The 18,648-nt window shown below is 34.9% G+C and overlaps 1 protein-coding gene across 1 annotated transcript in view; it reads left to right on the top strand.

Moving 5' to 3' along the window:
* The window catches only part of PARN (poly(A)-specific ribonuclease), a 200,475-nt gene that overhangs the window by 175,160 nt on the left and 6,667 nt on the right, over positions 1-18,648 (top strand). Inside the window, exon 23 of the mRNA XM_074196422.1 lies at positions 11,948-12,141. Coding sequence (XP_074052523.1) covers positions 11,948-12,141 — 194 coding nt within the window. The remainder of the gene's footprint in view (positions 1-11,947; positions 12,142-18,648) is intronic.

Genomic DNA, 18,648 nt, shown 5'->3' on the forward strand with positions numbered 1-18,648 from the left:
AATTGAAAGTTAGTATGGAAGAAACTTAGATTAGACCAACACACCCTTTTTACCAAGATAAGATCCAAATGGTTACAGGACACAGACATAAAAAACAATACTATAAGCAAATTAGAAGATCAAGGACTAGTCTACCTGTCAGATCTATGGAAAGGGGAACAGTTTATGACTAAGGAAGAGTTGGAGAACATCACCAAAAACCAATTAGATGATTTCGATTCCATTAAATTAAAAAGCTTTTGCACTGATAAAACCAGTGTAACCAAGATCAAAAGAAATGTAATAAATTGGGAAACAGTCTTTACAACTAATGGTTCTGAACATGGACTCATTTCTAAAATATACAGAGAACTGAGTCATATTTTTAAAGCAAAAAGCTATTCCCCAATTAACAAATGGTCAAAGGATATGCAAAGGCAATTTACAGATGAGGAGATCAAAGTAATCCATAGCCATATGAAAAAATGCTCTAAATCATTAATTATTAGAGAAATGCAATTTAAAGCTTCTCTGAGGTACCACCTCACACCTCTCAGATTGGCCAGTATGACCAGGATGGATAATGATCATTGTTGGAAGGGATGTGGGAAATCTGGGACACTCTTACACTGTTGGTGGAGCTGTGAACTCATCCAACCCTTCTGGAGAGCTATTTGGAACTATGCCCAAAGGGCAACAAAAATGTGCATACCCTTTGACCCAGCAATACCACTACTGGGTCTATGCCCTGAAGAGATGAGGAAAAAGGGTAAAAACATTACTTGTACAAAAATATTTACAGCAGCCCTGTTTGTGGTGGCAAAGAATTGGAAATCCAGTAAATGTCCTTCAATTAGGGAATGGCTGAGCAAACTTTGGTATATGTATGTCATGGAACACTATTGTTCTATTAGAAACCAGGAGGGACGCGATTTCAGGGAAACCTGGAGGGATTTGCATGAACTGATGCTGAGTGAGATGAGCAGAACCAGAAAAACACTGTACACCTTAACAGCAACATGGGAGTGATGTTCAACCGTGAAGGACTTGCTCATTCCATTAGTGCAACAATCGGGAACAATTTTTGGCTGTCTGCAAAGGAGAGTGCCATCTGTATCCAGATAAGGAGCTGTGGAGTTTGAACAGAGTGCAAGGACTATTCCCTTTAATTTAGGGGAAAAAAAAAACCAGATAGCTTATTGTCTGCTCTTGTTACCTTTTAGACTTCTCTTTAAGGATATAATTTCTCTCTCATCACACCCAGTTTGGAACAAGGTACAACATGGAAACAAAGTAAAGAATGACAGAGTGCTTTCTGGGGGGGGGGGGGAGGGAAGCAAGATTGGGGGGAAAATGTAAAACTCAAATAATATGTTTAATAAAAATAAAGTAAAAAAAAACAATAGTTAATTGTTCTGGAAACCCAACAATTTAGCCATATAAATCGTTCCATTACTTTAGCAGCAAAAAGGAGTATATTATACAAATAAATATGGTACCTGCTATACTTTAAATATATAGGAGAAATTTCACTTTCTTCAGAAGTTCATGTATTCAGAGTATGCTAAACGTCAAGATTTATGAGGTTTTACTATAGGCGATGTTTCTGTATTTGAATATTACAATTTGAACATCAAGAATAATTTCATATATATTATGCATAGAAACATTAATCTCTTATCCTTTTCTTCCTTTCACCTACATTCCCTTAAAAATGCAACATTATGAAACATGTTTCCTGTTAAACATAATAGAAATTACTCCTTGCAAATAGCATATTGTTGGATTCTGGATTCTAAACCATTTTGCTCTCTACTTCCCATTTTATGGATGAGTTCACCCCATTCATTTTCATAGTTATGATTGCTATATATTTCTCCTCCATCTTATTCTCTTCTGTTTATTCTCTCTCATTCTCTTTTATCCATTCTCTCTCATTCTCTCTTTTATCCTGTCCTGACTCCAAAGTCTGTTTTGCTTTTGCCTGTTGCCTCTTTTAATCTGTCCTCCCTCTTATCGTTTTCCCCACTTTCTTTTAGCCGTTTCCCTTCCTACTTCCCTGTTTGGTAAGAGGGATTTCTATAGTCAAATGAATGTGTATACATGTGTGTGAACCTATGTGAATTCTTTCCTTTTTGAATCAGTTCATATAAGAGTGAATTTTAAGTGTTGCCTGCTTCTCAGTTTTCCTCTTCATTATAAAAACTCTTCCTTGTATATCTCAGGAATTACTCCTTAAAATGCTGAATCTTACTCCCATTAGTTTTTTAAAAAATGTTCCAAGTTCCTTGTAAAGGCCTCAGTCATTTCATTTAATGCTTCTCACCAAAGAGCACTTTGTAAATAGCACTTGGGCGGGGGGAGTAATTTCTCTTTTATTATTTCCAAGAGAGGAAAGTACTTTAGGAACAAGAAAATATGGTTTTTCTATCAGCAAACATTTTCTAAGGAGGAGAGGAAATTAATGGTGCAGTTCATTCTTACAGAATTTAATCATCCTATCTTCAGGTGTTAGCAGTACTGTACCTTATATCATAATTCTCAGTTTCCTAAGTACTTACCAAAGTACTTAGTCAGAAACCCAGCCATTTTATTACTCTAAAATGCTTTTTTAAAGAAGGCTGATTTGCTGTTTTAATTCACATGCAAATACTTATCAAGGTTAATATCCAATTCTGATCTGCCAAGTTGTACCTGTAACATTTTATTTCTTAATCACTGTTCCTTTAAATGTGTCTTCCATAATCATTAAAAATAAGCTTATTTTGTGCAATATTATTAAAGGGCATGCTAATGAACTCTCAGTAAGAAAGTTTATATTTTCTATTTGAAGTTAGTATGGAAGAAACTTAGATTAGCCTAACACCCTATCCCTATACCAAGATAAGATCAAAATGGATACAGGATTTAGACATAAAAAACAATATTATAAACAAACTATAAGATCAAGAAATAGTTTACTTGTCAGATCTATGCAAAGGGAAGCAGTTTATGACCAAAGAAGAGATGGAGAACATCATTAAAATCAAACTAGATAATTTTGATTACATTAAATTAAAAAGCTTTTTTCACAAACAAAACCAATATAACCAAGATCAAAAGAAATGTAGTAAATTGGGAAACAACTTTTACAACTAGTATTTCTGATTTTGTTTAACTGACTCTTGCTGTCTCATGGAGTCATTAGTTTCTGTAGACTGCTTTATTTTGGGGGGGGGGGGAGTTTTCTTCATTAACCTTTTGCAACTCCTTTTCCAATTGATCAATTCTACTTTTGAAAGAGCTTTCCATTTGACCAATGGAGGTTTTGAGAGAATTAATTTCTTTTTGCATTTGCTCATTTGAGGATCTGAGAGATTTATTCTCCTTTTGTGTTTGTCCAATTGTACTTTCTAAGGTTTTGTTTTCTTGTTGCAAGGTATTGTCTCCCAAATTTTTAAGCTCCTTCCTTATTTCTTCAAGGAAGTCTTTCTGTGCTGGAGACCAGATTGTATGCTCCTTAGAGGTTCCAGGTCTCTCTGAGTTGGGATCTTTCCCTTCCAATAATTTTTCTATGAATCTACCCTTCCACTGACCCTTCTTCGTTATGCAAAGACCTTGAGTTGGGGTGGGGGGGGCTGGTTCACCTGGGCTTGGGATCCCTAAAGGCTTTACTGAGTGCAGTTTCTCTGGCTGGCCAGTAGGAGGTGCTGGTTGCCCTCTCTGGGGTGTCTGTGACCTTGGTTACGAGGCCTTCTCCCTTTACTTGAGGGAGGGAATTGGAGCTATTGAATTCTTTTGCCTTCAATCAATGGTGGGCTTTACCCTGGCCTGAGGTGATTCCTCAGCTGGGCTGGTTCTTTTGCTCACACACCTGGGCCAGAGGCAGAAATAATTTGCATTTGTTTGAGAAGAGGCCTCAGTGCAATGGAGGCGTGGGCTCAGAGTTTCTCAGACCTGAGGAGCCCAGGGATGGTGTCCGCAGCTGTCCTGCACCAGACCTTTCCCCGCAGCCCCTTCCCCAAGCTCCAGGGGGACAGCACCAACACCAGCGCCTCTGCTTCCCCGCAGACCCAAGCCCCCTTCGTCCGTCCCCACCACTGATCCAGCAGATCCTGCTCTCGGGCCCTCAGACTCCAGGTTCCAATTCAGCTGTTAATCTGGCTGATCCCAGGCTGATCCTCCCTCGGAGCCCAGACTCACCCACCACTCAGCCAAGGCTGCTGTGGGAGACAAATCCTGAGGTAGATGTTCCTTCTTCTGGCTTTTCTTTCTGGGTTTTGTGGTTTGGATTTCTTTTAAGAGGTTTGTTTCATGTGATAGATGGGGAAGAGATCAGGAGACTTTAGAACTGTGCCTGTCTTCTCTCCGCCATCTTGGCCAGAAGCACAACTAGTATTTCTGACAAAGGATTCATTTCTAAAATACACAGAGAACTGAGTCAAATTTTCAAAAAAAACAAGCCATTCCCCAATTGACAAATGGTCAAAGGATAGTTACAGTTGAAGAAATAGAAACAATCCAAAGTCATATGAAAAATTACTCTAAATCATTACTTATTAGAGAAATGCAAATTAAGGCATCTCTGAGGTACCACCTCACACCTCTCAGACTGTCCAATATGACCAGAAAGAACAATGATCAATGTTGGAGGGAATGTGGGAAATCTGGGACACTGATACATTGTTGATGGAGCTGTGAACTCATCCAGCTTTGCTAGAGAGCAATTTGGAATTATGCCTAAAGGGCAACAAAAATGGGCATACCCTTTGATCCAACAATACCACTACTGGATCTGTACCCTGAAGAGATTATGAAAAAACGGTAAAAACATCACTTGTATAAAAATATTCATAGCAGCCCTGTTTGTGGTGACAAAGAATTGGAAATTGAGTAAATGTCCATCAGTTGAGGAATGGCTGAACAAATCACGGTATATGTATGTTATGGAACACTATTCTATCAGAAACCAAGAGGGATGGGAATTCAGGGAAGTCTGGAAAGATTTGCATGAATTGATGCTGAGTGAGATGAGCAGAACCAGAAAAATATTTTACACCTAACAGCAACATGGTGTTGATGATCAACCTTGATACACTCGCTCATTCCATCAGTGCAATAATCAGGGTCAATTTTGAGGTATCTGTGATGGAGAATACCATCTGTATCCAGAGAAAGAATTGTGGAGTTTGAACAAAGACTATTAATTTTAATTTAGAAAAAAAACAAAACTTTTCTTATGTAATTTTGCTATCTCTTATACTTTATTTTTCTTCCTTAAGGATATGATTTCTCTCTCATCACATTCAACTTAGATGAATGTATGCCATAGAAACAATGTAAAGACTGACTGCCTTCTGTGGGGGGTGGGGTGGTGAGAGGGAAGCAAGATTAGGGGGAAAATTGTAAAACTCAAAATAAATAAAATCTTTCTTTTAAAAAAATGTTATATTTTCTAGCCCTGACTTAAAATACAAATTTAGTATTAAATTTTACTCTTGAATTTTCCATTGAGTAAAATACTTATTTAGAACCTATTTTCTGCATAAATGTGCTAGTTTAGGGGCAGCCAGGTGGTATAGTGGATAAAGCACCAGCCTTGGAGTCAGGAGTACCTGGGTTCAAATCTGGTCTCAGACACTTAATAATTACCTAGCTGTGTGCTCTTGGGCAAGCCACTTAACCCCATTTGCATTGCAAAATCCTGAATGAATGAATGAATGAATGAATGAATGAATGTGCTAGTTTGACATGGATCTTTAGAACTGTTTCTTCAATTAGGCAACGACCCATCACCTTACCTTGAAGAAATATTTGAGAGTGCAAGCTGATATGAGAACTAAGAATCTATCAGATGAACTGTTACTGTCACTTGTCTTTTTAGAAGCATAAGGAACACTAGTTATCAAATTATCCAAAATTCCAATCTTGAATATTATTGTTATTTGTATCTTTATAACTTCAAGGAATTTCAATTACTAGATAATAACATGAGTATTAACTAAGCATATTGCAGAAATAAACAGTGCTTGGCATAAGATTCTCATGGGAGAAGTTTGACCTGTAGAAATTCAGATTACACTGGGTTCTAATAGATGAATTTTTGCAGGCCATGACTAAAAAAAGATTTGTCTCATTTTGCAACCTGGAGGTCCTTTATTTACTTCCTTATCTGGAGTGGATAGAATGTTTCATTATTAATTCTCTGGAATCATATTTGGTCATGACATTGAGAAGAACTCAACACAATCATATTCCATCACATTTATATATTATTAACTTGTTTTTCCATTCTCCAATTTTGGCCACCCCCTCATATTCCCATCCTTTGTCATCCCAAAAAGAGCTATTGATATATTTACATAGGCCAAGAATTTATTTTGTGTAAATCTAATCGCTCCCTCTTATATTTCTAAACCATACCATCTACACTCTTGGGAATCTGGACTTTGCCTCTGGGGCCATGAGCTCTGATTGGTGAGCGTTTGCTGGAGTTGGACATCTAAACCATGTCACTTCTAAGTCATGCAACCACTTGGAAACTTCCCTTTGGGCATAGTCCACCCCACTTCCTTTCCATTTCTTCTTTATTTGTATTTTCTTCTTGAGGCAAGGACTAGCCCTCTCTTCATATAATGCCTGGCATATAGTAGGCATTTAATAAATGTCTTGTCAGCATTATTTGATCAAACTTTATTTCCTATAAAATGTCTATCCAGAATATGTGAAACTGGGGCAGCTAGGTGGCATAGTGGATAAAGCACCTGCCCTGGAGTCAGGAGTACCTGGGTTCAAATCCGGTCTCAGTCACTTAATAATTACCTAGCTTTGTGGTCTTGGGCAAGCTACTTAACCCCGTTTGCCTTGTAAAAACCTAAAAACAAACAAAAAACCCAACTAGAATATGTGAAACCATTCCAGCTACTAAACAAAATTTTTTTTTTTATCAATTTCCACATTTGCTTTAGTCCTTTTATCAGACTAGAATTTGCTGATCTAGTTTTCATCTACCCATTTTAAAGATGAGAAATTGAGGTCTAAGAGATTTGCCCTCATTAGTAGCAAAGCTAGGAAGAGAATTCTGGATTGTTGCCTTCTGGTATGGTCTTTGAGATTGGTTTGGATTTTATCAATCCACTCAGATCATTTTTAAGAAGAGACTTAATTGACTTTTAGTGAGAAATTCATTTTATTATTTAAATTAATAAGTCTTTTCATTCCTATTAAGAAATTAGAAGATGTTTTGGCCACATTCAGGTAATCAGCCACCTGGATCCTGTTAGATCTAGAATAACTAGAATCTTTCAACCTCAGTCACAGATCCTAATGTCCCTATTTCTTAACCTCATACTTCAGTTGAAGTTTCTAACTCTCCCACTGTAACATTGTTCTTGGGTTCTCTGTCATGTAATGTCTTAAGGCGCTAGAATCTACTCTGTGAGCCTGGCCTTTGGATAAGGATAAGAGTGCCTTTTGTTATATTCCTTACCATAACAGGATATACTAGTGATAGTCTGTCTTTACAGGTTGTAGAGATTAAAATATCAAGAATAAATATCGAAAATTTCAATTCATTGCTGAAAAATATTTAATGAACAAATGACTTAATCCCCCTTACTTAGGAACAGATAATACTACAGTCTTGCCAGAAGATATAGGTCCTCATTTTCCTACTGTCTTTACACTGGGGGAAAAGATTATAACCTCATTTAGTCTATTTCTTTCTAATCTAAGAAGTAGGGGTTAGACTAGGTAGCTTCTGTTGTCCCTACTACCTCTTAAAAGCTTATAATTCACCTGAGTTCAAATCCAGCCTCAGACAATAATTACCTAGCTGTGTGGCCTTGGGCAAGCCACTTTAACCCCACTTGCCGTGCAAAAAACCTAAAAATAAAAATAAAAGAGGGAGTTTTTAAAAAAAAAGGCTTATAATTCAGCTTCCCAACAGGTCATATGTTGAATTGACTCTCCTTAATGGATTGCAATTCAGCATCTTTACATTAAAGAATTCAAGTCAGCTAAGCAAAACTCTGCTAAGAAAACTGATTTTGTATCATATCCTGCCCCACACCTAGTCTTAACAAGGTTTGTTTAAGAAACCAAGTTTGAGATACCACCATTGCTGTTAAGTTCATTTGTATACAATTGAAATTATGTCAAATGCAAGAATATTTCCTGTAACTATAAAAGAAATATTATACATTAGTTAAATCAACTACCTTTGAGGAATTCTTGGAATAAAATTTTAGATAAGAATGATGCCAAATGTCCATCTACCATCTACCAAAACTTCAGCAACTTAATATTGGTAAGGGATATGAATCTTAATTCCCCTTATTCAGATCTAACAAAACTGCCCATAATAGTTCTTTACCAGGCTACCTGCAGTTTTTTGGACTTGCAAATGACAGTTTTTAAAATAGTAGTCTTGGAAGATATTTGTAATTCTTCACTATTAACTATACATGCATGTTATATGTATATATGCATAGAGATATATGGTGATCATTGTGTATATTTTCATATCGATATACTACAATGATCCTTCTATACAGTAGACAAATGTATAAATATATTTTTTTTCACATAGAGACATACATGCAGTGATCATTAATATAGAAGTAGATTCCTCTAGACCATTCCTCATAATTTTATAGATGAGGAAACTGAAACTCAGAGAGACCAAATGACTTGCAGAAGGTCTTACAATATTGCTAACATTTTTATAGAGTTTACCTTGGACCAGGTACTCCTTCATAATTAATCTCATTTGATCCACACAACAACCCTGCAAGATAGCCTTGCTATTGTTATCCCCATTTTACAATTGAGGAAACAGGCAAACAGGTTAGTGAATTAACCAGTGTCACACAGTGTCTTAAGTGTCTAAAAAATGACCTTTGATCCTAGGTCTTCCTGACTCCAGACCTATGCTCCAATCCATTGTACCACCTAGCAACCTGGATTAGTGAAGAATTGTTATTTCAGTCCAAGATCTTTGACTCTAATTTCAGTCCTCTTCCACTGCATCACTTTTTGCTTTACTTCATGGGAAATTTGTCAAGATTAAAAAAAAAGTATAAGTTTAGATTTCCCTGGACAACTTTTTAATTCTTATCTTTTAATTTCCTTTTTTTAAAATCCTAGGGATTTCTTTTAATTAGCCAAAATCTGCCTTCTTACCTTCTCTGCTAACCGTCTTTCAACTGTTTATGCAGCCTCAGATTACTTTAGCTCTTTTGGCTGCTTCAAAGTAACTAGTGGGTGTGGGAGTTTCATGTCTATGTAAGATATAATTGACTATCTACCACACTGGGAAGATTAGTGTTATTTGTTCTATGTACCTGTCCTGATACCTAATGAACTTACAACTTATGGAGGGGGAGAGAAACCCTTCAATTTTGGAGCTCTGGTTTTTATACCACAATTATCTTCCAGTTCTTTGAGGCAGTTCTTCCTCTAAGAAGGTCCTTTTTGTAGACAGGTATTTGAAATATTCTTGATTGCTAATAAATCTCTGGAAATTACATTTGAGGCACATCTAGTCCTCCGGCTGAACTGTTTTTGTAGCCCTTTATTACACATGGGTTTCTTACCATTAGAGATATCTTCTGTTTTGTGGGGCAGTTCTGCCCCCACAGAGGCTATCTGCCAAGCAAAATTCATGATCCTGCATTTTTAGTGATTCTAATTTCCTGTTCTGCTTTCTACATTTCTGTGATCCAGTAGTGTCTCAAGACTTTAAAGTAGTGCTTTACCTTGTATTGGAAAATCTCTAATACAGTTTTCAGTTTCTCATATTCATCCTTTATCTGTTTGTTCTCACATGCCTCTTGACTGTTTCCAGAAAGATTCTGTCTTTTCCCAGTAAGCTATAGTATTTGTTCTGGTGTTATTTTCTATTTTAAAAAATACTATTCAAATTTTCCCATTTATGAATCTGTTTAAAAGTCTGGGGGGTTGTTGACTTTTTGTTGTAGAGCTGTATTACCATGTCTGGCAAGATCTTTATGGGGTCCTGGAAACTATTGATTTTCAATAGAACTTTATCCATTATTACTAAGGAATGCAGAACATGTTCGGTAGTCTTTTGTATGATTATTATAATTATTATGATTATGATTATTATCATCTCTGCATTTGAAATCACAGGTCAAATTCAATCATGAAGCACTTACCATGCTAAAGGTTTGGAACAACAAAAAAAGTAAAAAAAGACCTTGTTCTCAAGGAGCTCCCACTCTAAGGCGAAACAACACGTTAAATAATTCTGTACCATAGAATATATACAGGATGAATTGTAATTAATCTCAGAGAGTAGACGCTAAGTAGGCAGGACTGGACAACGTTTCTTGCAAGGTTTCTTTAGTTGGAATTTGAAGGAAACCAAAGAAATTGGGAGAGCAAAAAGATATTTTGATCTTGGCATGGGGGTGAAAATGTCTGAAATTGGGACATGGAATGTCATGTTAGAGGAACAGCAAGAGCCCAGTGTCACTGGATGGAAAAGTAAGTAGAGAATAATAAGGAAAGAAGAAAAAATAAAAAAAAAACTGGGTATGAAAGTTTTAAAAATTAAACAGAGATTTTGTATTTGATCATTGTAGCACTATGTATGTATTGGAGTTTATTGAGTTGGAGTCTGGGTATAATGTTTAGATGTGTGCTTTAAGAATTTTGGGGAACTAGGCCAAACCTAAGAATGGCAAGTTAGAAAAAAACAACTCATGTTACTTAGCCAGTTCAAAGTTGTTAATTTCCAAACTACCTTCCAGATTCTAGAAAACTTCTAGAGGCCCTGAAAGGCAGGTTCTTAAAATTCCTTGTCCCTGTGGTCTTTGAAAATGAAGGACAGTTTGTAAATTGTATGCCAATCTTCTAAGTTTTTAACAATTTTAAGATAATAAACCTAAACAGTTATCTTTGTTTGCAGTAAAACTAACAAATTATGATTAAGGTAGATATTTCCTATATTTTCACGATACCTTTTTAATATTGGTAAATCTAATTCTTATTGGTTCATTTCCATCACCAAAAATAGTCAAATCTCATTAAATTTTTTTTGATCTGCATATTTCATAGAGTAGCCACTATTTGACTCACTACCTACAATATACCCATTTAATTATTATCCTTGGTATATATTGATATTAATCCCTAATATAAAATTACTATTTTCCTAAAATAATTATAATGATCATGAATTTAAAGATGGAAGAGACCTGGTCCAATCTCTTCATTTTCTAATCAAGAAACCTGAAGGATAGAGAGAGATTAAGCAACTCACCCAAGATCAGGCAAGTAGGAGGAGAGGAGGAGTTCAAACTCTGATCTTGTGACCCTTAAGCCATTGATCTTTCAATTGCACCATTATATTCTCTGCTAATTCTATAAAAGCCAATTGGAGAGGGGGCAACTAGGTGACCCTGACCTGGAGTCAGGAGTACCTGAGTTCAAATCTGGCCTCAGACACTTAATAATTATCTAGCTGTGTGGCCTTGGCCAAGCCACTTAACTCCATTGCCTTGCAAAAAGAAAAAACTAAAAAAAAAGCGGATTGGAGGGTCAGCTAGGTGGCACAATGGATAGAGCACTGGCCTTGGAGTCAGGAGGACCTGAATTCAAATTCGACCTCTGACACTTAAAAATTACCCAGCTGTGTGAATGATTACCTAGCTGTGTGACCTTGGGCAAGTCACTTAATCCCATTACCTTGCAAAAAACAAACAAAAAAAATCTATTGGAGCATTTTGTGCCCATATGTTGATACAGAAATACATTTACATAATTAATTTTCAAATCAATTCTTCTGAATATGTCTTCTAAGTAGTAGGTTCCTAGATTTTATTCCTTAATAATTTCTTTAACTTACAGATGAGGATAGGTGCCAGTTTGCTGCTTAATTGTTATTGGCAATAAGAGTATTTAAAATGTAAGAAGATTGAAATAACACGACACCTTTTGTGTTGTTTCACTTTTTAAATTTCAGTTTTACAGCTACCAGCACAGTAGGAAAAAGAAACATGAGCCCCATTCAAGAGGAAGCTGGCTCTGAAGATATAGAGTCAGTGGAAATATCAGAGTGTGGCCTTGATCAGATGGATTCCTCTGCAGAAACCCTTACAGAAGGGAAGAAAAAAGCCAAGAAATGTAAAAAAATGAAGAAAGAAGTCACTCCAGCCGGTAGGTATTATTTCTTTAAAGGTCAGAACTTACTTTCTCAACCTTGGACCTTATATAAATTCATGAGTTTGAGGACCATTTAAGTGTGAAGTGTTATACAGTTTTTCAAGAGACCAGAGATTTAAGACCTATTTTTAAATGCACCTGTAAGTTTCAGCATAGAATTTAAAAAAAAAATACCACAAAATATCTGATTATGTTTTGGGAGTGTAGAGATTAAATATCACATTTTTTTAGGTTTAGATATGAGACATAGTTCATATCTATCTTCCTTTTCACATTGAATTTCATTAATATTAATGAATCAATAATGAAGTCAAAGTGTTGCATGTACTTTTTAAATATATCATGGTAAAAGCTTAATTGACTCAAAACTGTAACACATACTAGATGCCCTAATTATGTATCTTTGCTAACTCAGGAAACTTATCTCTTCTTCTCATATTACTTGCCATTTAAAAAAATACTTAAGCACTTACATAGTTTAAAACCTTTGACATAAATAGTGTACACCTCCTGTCTACCTCATTGTAGATACTTGTCAGCTATTACATATTATAATTCTACTCTGACTCTTCATTATAGTTTTCTTATTTGTGTTTCACTCTTTCTGTCTTAATTTTCCTTAGGTTTTTCTCAGTTTTACATAGTGAACTTTTCCTTTTATTAGTTATTTCCTAGAGAGAAGATTTTTATTCCTTTTCATTTCTGGATAATCTTGAAGCTACTAAAATTAATTTCTGTTAATAGAATCCTGTAATTAACTCTGCTGCTTTTATCATTTTAAATAAAAACATTCTGAAAGTTATTTAGGATTTCAGATCTATAATTCTGCAAGTAAAGCATCCATTCTCCTTTTGACAATAAAACCAGAAGTTTTTGAGTTCAAAATTGGATTCAAAATTATTAAATCTTTTACTTCTGTCAAACATGTGACTTAAGAAATTAACAACTTTGAATTGGCCAAGTAACATGAGTTGTTTCTTTCTGACTTGCGGTTCTTAGAATCAAACCTTTTAACAGTGCAAGTACAGCAGTTTAATGAATCCTTTTAACCTGGTTTATTTAAGCATTTAATCCTATTAGCATCAGTAAGATGTGGGTCAGAGATAGTAGGTAGGTATGTAACATGTTGAATCTAACACTATCGATTACTCTGTTATTGTCATAGGGCCCTGTAACTCTGTGAAATTTCTAAATTCATACAGTTTTGTGTTCAACTTTCCAAAGCATAGAAGTTCAGAATTGAAATAGTTTTTTTTTAAATCACCTGTCATATTGAAAAAAGTGAAGCCTCATCAGAGCAAGTAAAATCTGAGAGCTGAACTCAAAGTTGTTCCTAGTGTTCCACAGACTGTAAGCTCAGGAAATGGGCTTTTAAACATGAACATGCTGATGTGTTCAGTACAGCTGAGGAAAATCTCCTAGGAAAAATTTTAGGATGAAGGGGTTAAGCTTCTCAGCCTGGGAATGATTGCTGCACTAGGTTTCAAGGAGTGTTCTTTGTGTACCTAACTCATTTGTAGTACTTCTTTAAAAGAAATTTAAGACATGGACCCTCAATTCTACATAACTGATATAATGAAAAGTATTGCTAACTAAACCTTACAAGGAGTTCAATAGGTTATATGTATGTAAAGATTATGAACCAGGTATTTTTCAGTTACTAATGGTTACATTAGTAAAATTCACTGGATTTAAGGGTCAGAGGATTTGGATTTAAATCCTGCCATGGCCACTTACCATCTTATTTGACTCTGAACAAGGCCAATGGTTTCCTTCTTTGTAAAATGGAGGGGTTGGATGTCCTTAAAGATCATTAAGCTTTGATCCTACTATTACATCAATAAGTTATTTCTTCATTTTATTTATGAAATGAGTATATTTTAAAAGACTTCGTTATGAAATCAATATTTATATTGATAACTAGTTCAATTTCTCAACTTACTCTTGAGCAAGATAATACAAAGTATTATTCCCTTCTTGTAGAAAATTCATTGAGATCACACACATTTAGTAAATAACTGAACTAGGATTCCAACCTAGGTGTTTTGCCTAGTAGATTTAGCCTTAAATATTTTTTATTTCCCTTTATCACACCATTTCTCACAAGTGTTAAGATCACTTAAATATACCAAAAGAATATTCAAAAATATAATAAAAAAGGAATGACTTTTTACAAAGTTATTTCCTACTACTGTATTGATAAGAAAAAATGACATTTATTTTCATATCCTCACAGCCACTAGAAACCACTACCTTTTAAAAAACATCAATTCTCATTAAATATTTGTTAAATGTGAATAAACTTTTATAAAATGGTTCAGGAATTGTGCATTTCATTACATATACTCACAGGAAGCAGGTTATAAAGAACAATAAGATCCCTGTTTGTATTTATTGCAATCAGTATTGGTTTATTAATCTCATATTTTTCCTCAGAAAGTTCAATTACAGAGTTATATTGTGAATTTCTGTTTTTACAGTATGTTTATATCCAGGAAATTAATTCCCAAGACTTCTTTTAACAGAATGGGCTTGTCCAGTACACTAAACCCATATTAGTCATGAGTATATGACATAAATATAAGTGTCATTTTCACCTGACATTTTATACCTTTCTGTCACCATAACCATCTCCTAACCATCCTATATATATTACATTCTACCAAAAAAAATTACATGACTAGAAAGGCAACCAGATTATTACAAAATTGACAAGCATCAGAAATTTGGATACCACTGAAATAGAATTGTTTTTGGAGGAAATTTCCAGTTGAGTTCAAAGAGAAAATATACCAAAATACAGTTCATGGTTAAACTTTTTAATGTAAAAAGAGAAATCCAGTTCCAAGTTTGGGGCTCTTCTCTCCCTTCCATCACTCTCTACCCACATAAAAAGCACGATCCATTAGACCTTTAATGTTTGCCAAGAGCTGTGTTTTATTGGAGTCTTGGAAAAACTGCTGAACTTTTAAATCTTATACCCTTAAGGTTACACTGAAAAGTTTAGAATCCACTTAAAGCAATAATCTTCTCAGATACTGTTACAGGTTTCATTAAACTTAGAAATAAGTTCTAAAGTTGCTGTCAGTCATATGAAAGGCCAGGCAAAAGAAGTTCACTTACCTCCCATGAAGATTTTTAATGACTATTAGGACTGGTTTACAGCTTAAATACTGAAAAAGAGATTTGTGGAGCAAATAGCAGCTTGCATGTTGAAATCTATACTTGTGCGTCTTCTTTGCCTGGTGATGTATTAGTGCTTTTTAGAACATGCTCTAGGACCTTATAGGAGGTGTATGCTGTAGGACCCCTCATGAGGAAATAATGCTTTATAATGAGAACTGCCTTTCTCTGAATGCTGTTTGTTAGAAGTTATTTACATGCTGGTCTCCCTCATTAGAGTGAACTCATTGAACTCTTGCCTTTCTTTCTATCTCCAGTGCTCTTTGCAGTGTCTAGCACACAGGAGGTATTTAGTAAGTGCTTATTGACCAAATGAAGTTAGTTTTGCACATTTAAAAATTTTCATTTTGGTCTCACATGAAGATAGTTCTGATTCTGGTAAAAGTCAGTTTGCCCTTGTGTTTTTCCCTTTCTCAACCAAACATTCAGATTTGATCAGAAAGGTAAGTAGATTGAAGTAAATTTATAGAACCTTAGAGCAGGAGAAACCTTAGAAATCATACAGTGAGTTGGAATGATCTTAGTAGTATCTAATCCATTCCTTTCTTTACACATAAAAAACTGGGCCCAGAGAAGGTGACTTGTCCAACTAAGGACCCAGGAATAGTATACATCTGAAGCAAAATTGTACCTCTGAAGTTGGAAAGGCCTCAGAGGCTGTTGAATCACATTCCTTTGGAATGAACAAGAAAGACCCAGAGAAGTTACATAGCTTTACCAAAGTAGTTGGTGACAAAATAAGAAATAGAACCGAGGTCTCCTGATCCTAGTACAGTGGGTTTAATTTTTTGAACTTATGTACCATTCCAGAGATAGAATTAATTTCTGGAAGATTGGGGAATAGGTGGGTGCACTTGAGTGTTGCAAAACTTATTTAAATAGGTCTTTGTTCTTTTGAAAAATAATGCCTGCACAAATCCAGTTCCAGGTCTTCATTGTTTCAACTTTGGAACTTAGAAAATTTAAGAGTTTCAGGTACTTCTTTCTTATGTGTTTGAAGAAAATTACAGGTTTCTAGTTGTGTTCATCATATTTTTTTGCTTGTTTTTTTTAACCTGAGTCAAAAATAAGCACTAAGTAGGTGACCTTTAAACTGTAGCATATTAGTTATATTTTCTTGTGTCTCCCTTGAACAGGCATATGGTTATTGGCTTTGTAGCTATTCAGTTTTCCCACCTGAAATGGGCATATTTCCATGTACTCAGAGAATTATCTACAGTAATTTTTTTTTGTAAGTAAGTAGAATCACATTAAAGGTAGGGAAGGGAAATATTGAAGCTGGGGAAAAAAACCTTTCTGGCAAAGTTGTCATTAGCTCTTCTAATTCTTTCCAGACTTGCTTGATGATACAGATGTATCACAGCCTTAGTCTCCAAAAAAATCGCAATATTTGTGCTTTTCAGTTATGTATTTGTTTCATAACTCTAACCTCTTCACAGCACTGTTATTATTAATTGAAGCCTATTTTATTTTATTTTAGTTTTTTGGTTTGGTTGGGGTTTTTTTGTTATGCAAGGCAATGAGGTTAAGTGACTTGCCCAAGGCCACACAGCTAGGTAATTATTAAGTGTCTGAGGATGGATTTGAACTCAGGTACTCCTGACTCCAGGGCCGGTGTGCTCTATCTACTGCACCACCTCGAAGCCTCATTTATTTTCAAGGTAGAAAGATATAATTGAGTTTGAAAGAGGTGGGCTGTTCTTGTGTTGCAAGTAGCTAATTTTGAGAAGATAAAAGAGGCTTTTTTTTGACCTACTTTTTTTTTAACCTACTTATTTAGCTAGCCTTAATCACTGAATGTGTGTTCCCTCAGACAGACTGAGACCTGAGAAACTAGGGCTATCTTCCTGATTAGTCTTTGAAGGAGAGAGTGAGACTGATGCTCTACTTTATTTAAATTCAATTCACTTGCAAGTCAAGATTTTTACCTTCCTAATGTCATTGGTCTTCTCTGAGAACAAACAACTTTTAATTCTTTTTATAAAGGTATACCTTTTTGTTTTTTTGTTTTTTTACAAGAAAAAAATCTGGTCTCAGACACTTAATAGTTATCTAGCTGTGTGGTACTGAGCAAGTCACTTAACCCCATTGCCTTGCAAAAAAAAAATAAATAAAGAAGAAATAACTAAATTCTGACCTACTTGAGGGGAAACTTCCCTATTCACAGAGAGGTGAATTATAGTCTTATATTCAAGGTGTAGTTATTGTAATTTATATATATTGGCTCACTTAAAAAATTTTACATTTGTATAGTTTTTTATCTACAATACAGGCCTACAAGAATGTAGGGCATATATTTATTTTCCCCAATTTTATTGATATGGAAATTGAAACTTAGAGAAGTTAAATTACCTGATTTAGATCATATAGTTAATAGAAGTTGGAGTTTGAACACAGCTCCTAGGTCCTAGTCCATTTCTCTTTCTACTATACCACATACGTTCCTATGTTGAAGTGATATCCATGGTGTATGATTATATCCCTTACCTTTTGCTACATTTTTTGTACCTATATATTCTAATCTAATACCTCGATATTTCAATCTTACATTAGCTACAAATTTCAGGAATGTTATATTAATAATTAATTTATTTAAGTAATTAGTATTTGTTTTCCCTCTCAGGTATTATTTTACTGTTTGCCTTTGTAGTTGTAATACTTGTCGGTGTAAAAGTTAACTGAATTCCTGTATTCTATGTTTCTGAGATATCAGAACAAATTTAAAAGGCATTTCTAGTGTCATCTAAAGCAGGGCTGTCCAACTTTACTTTTAGAAGTTTTTTTTGAAACAATAGGCAATATATTTTGATTTGCCATTTTAGTGAGAGCTCTGTGCTAGCTCAACTTTGTTTACTAAAGCATTTAGTAAACCCACAGGGGGCTGCATAAAATCACACTGCAGCCTGCCCATTTTGGATAGCCCTGATCTAAGTATTACTTTTTAATCTATTTTTTGTCTTTTTTCACATAGACTTAAAATTTTCTCCCTGCTTAGGACTTATTCCACTTTCATTTTAAGCTAGGTTTTTCCTACTTCTCTAAAGTCTTTGTCACAGATTTAAGCTGAAGATCCATTAGACAAGAAACTCATGCCTACTTTATCTTTTAATAATTTTTTTAATTTATTTTGCTAAATATTTCCCAATTATATGTTTTAAAAATTAACAATCTTTTTTAAAAATTAATTCCAAATTTTCTCCCTTTCCTATTCTTCCTCCTTCTTGAGAAGGTAAGCAATTTGATATCAATTATTCATGTAAAATCATGCAAGACACAGTTCCATATTAGCCATGTTGCAAAAGAAAATATAAAATAAAA

Source organism: Macrotis lagotis, chromosome 8 (assembly GCF_037893015.1).
Source record: "Macrotis lagotis isolate mMagLag1 chromosome 8, bilby.v1.9.chrom.fasta, whole genome shotgun sequence".
Lineage (NCBI taxonomy): Eukaryota > Metazoa > Chordata > Mammalia > Peramelemorphia > Peramelidae > Macrotis > Macrotis lagotis.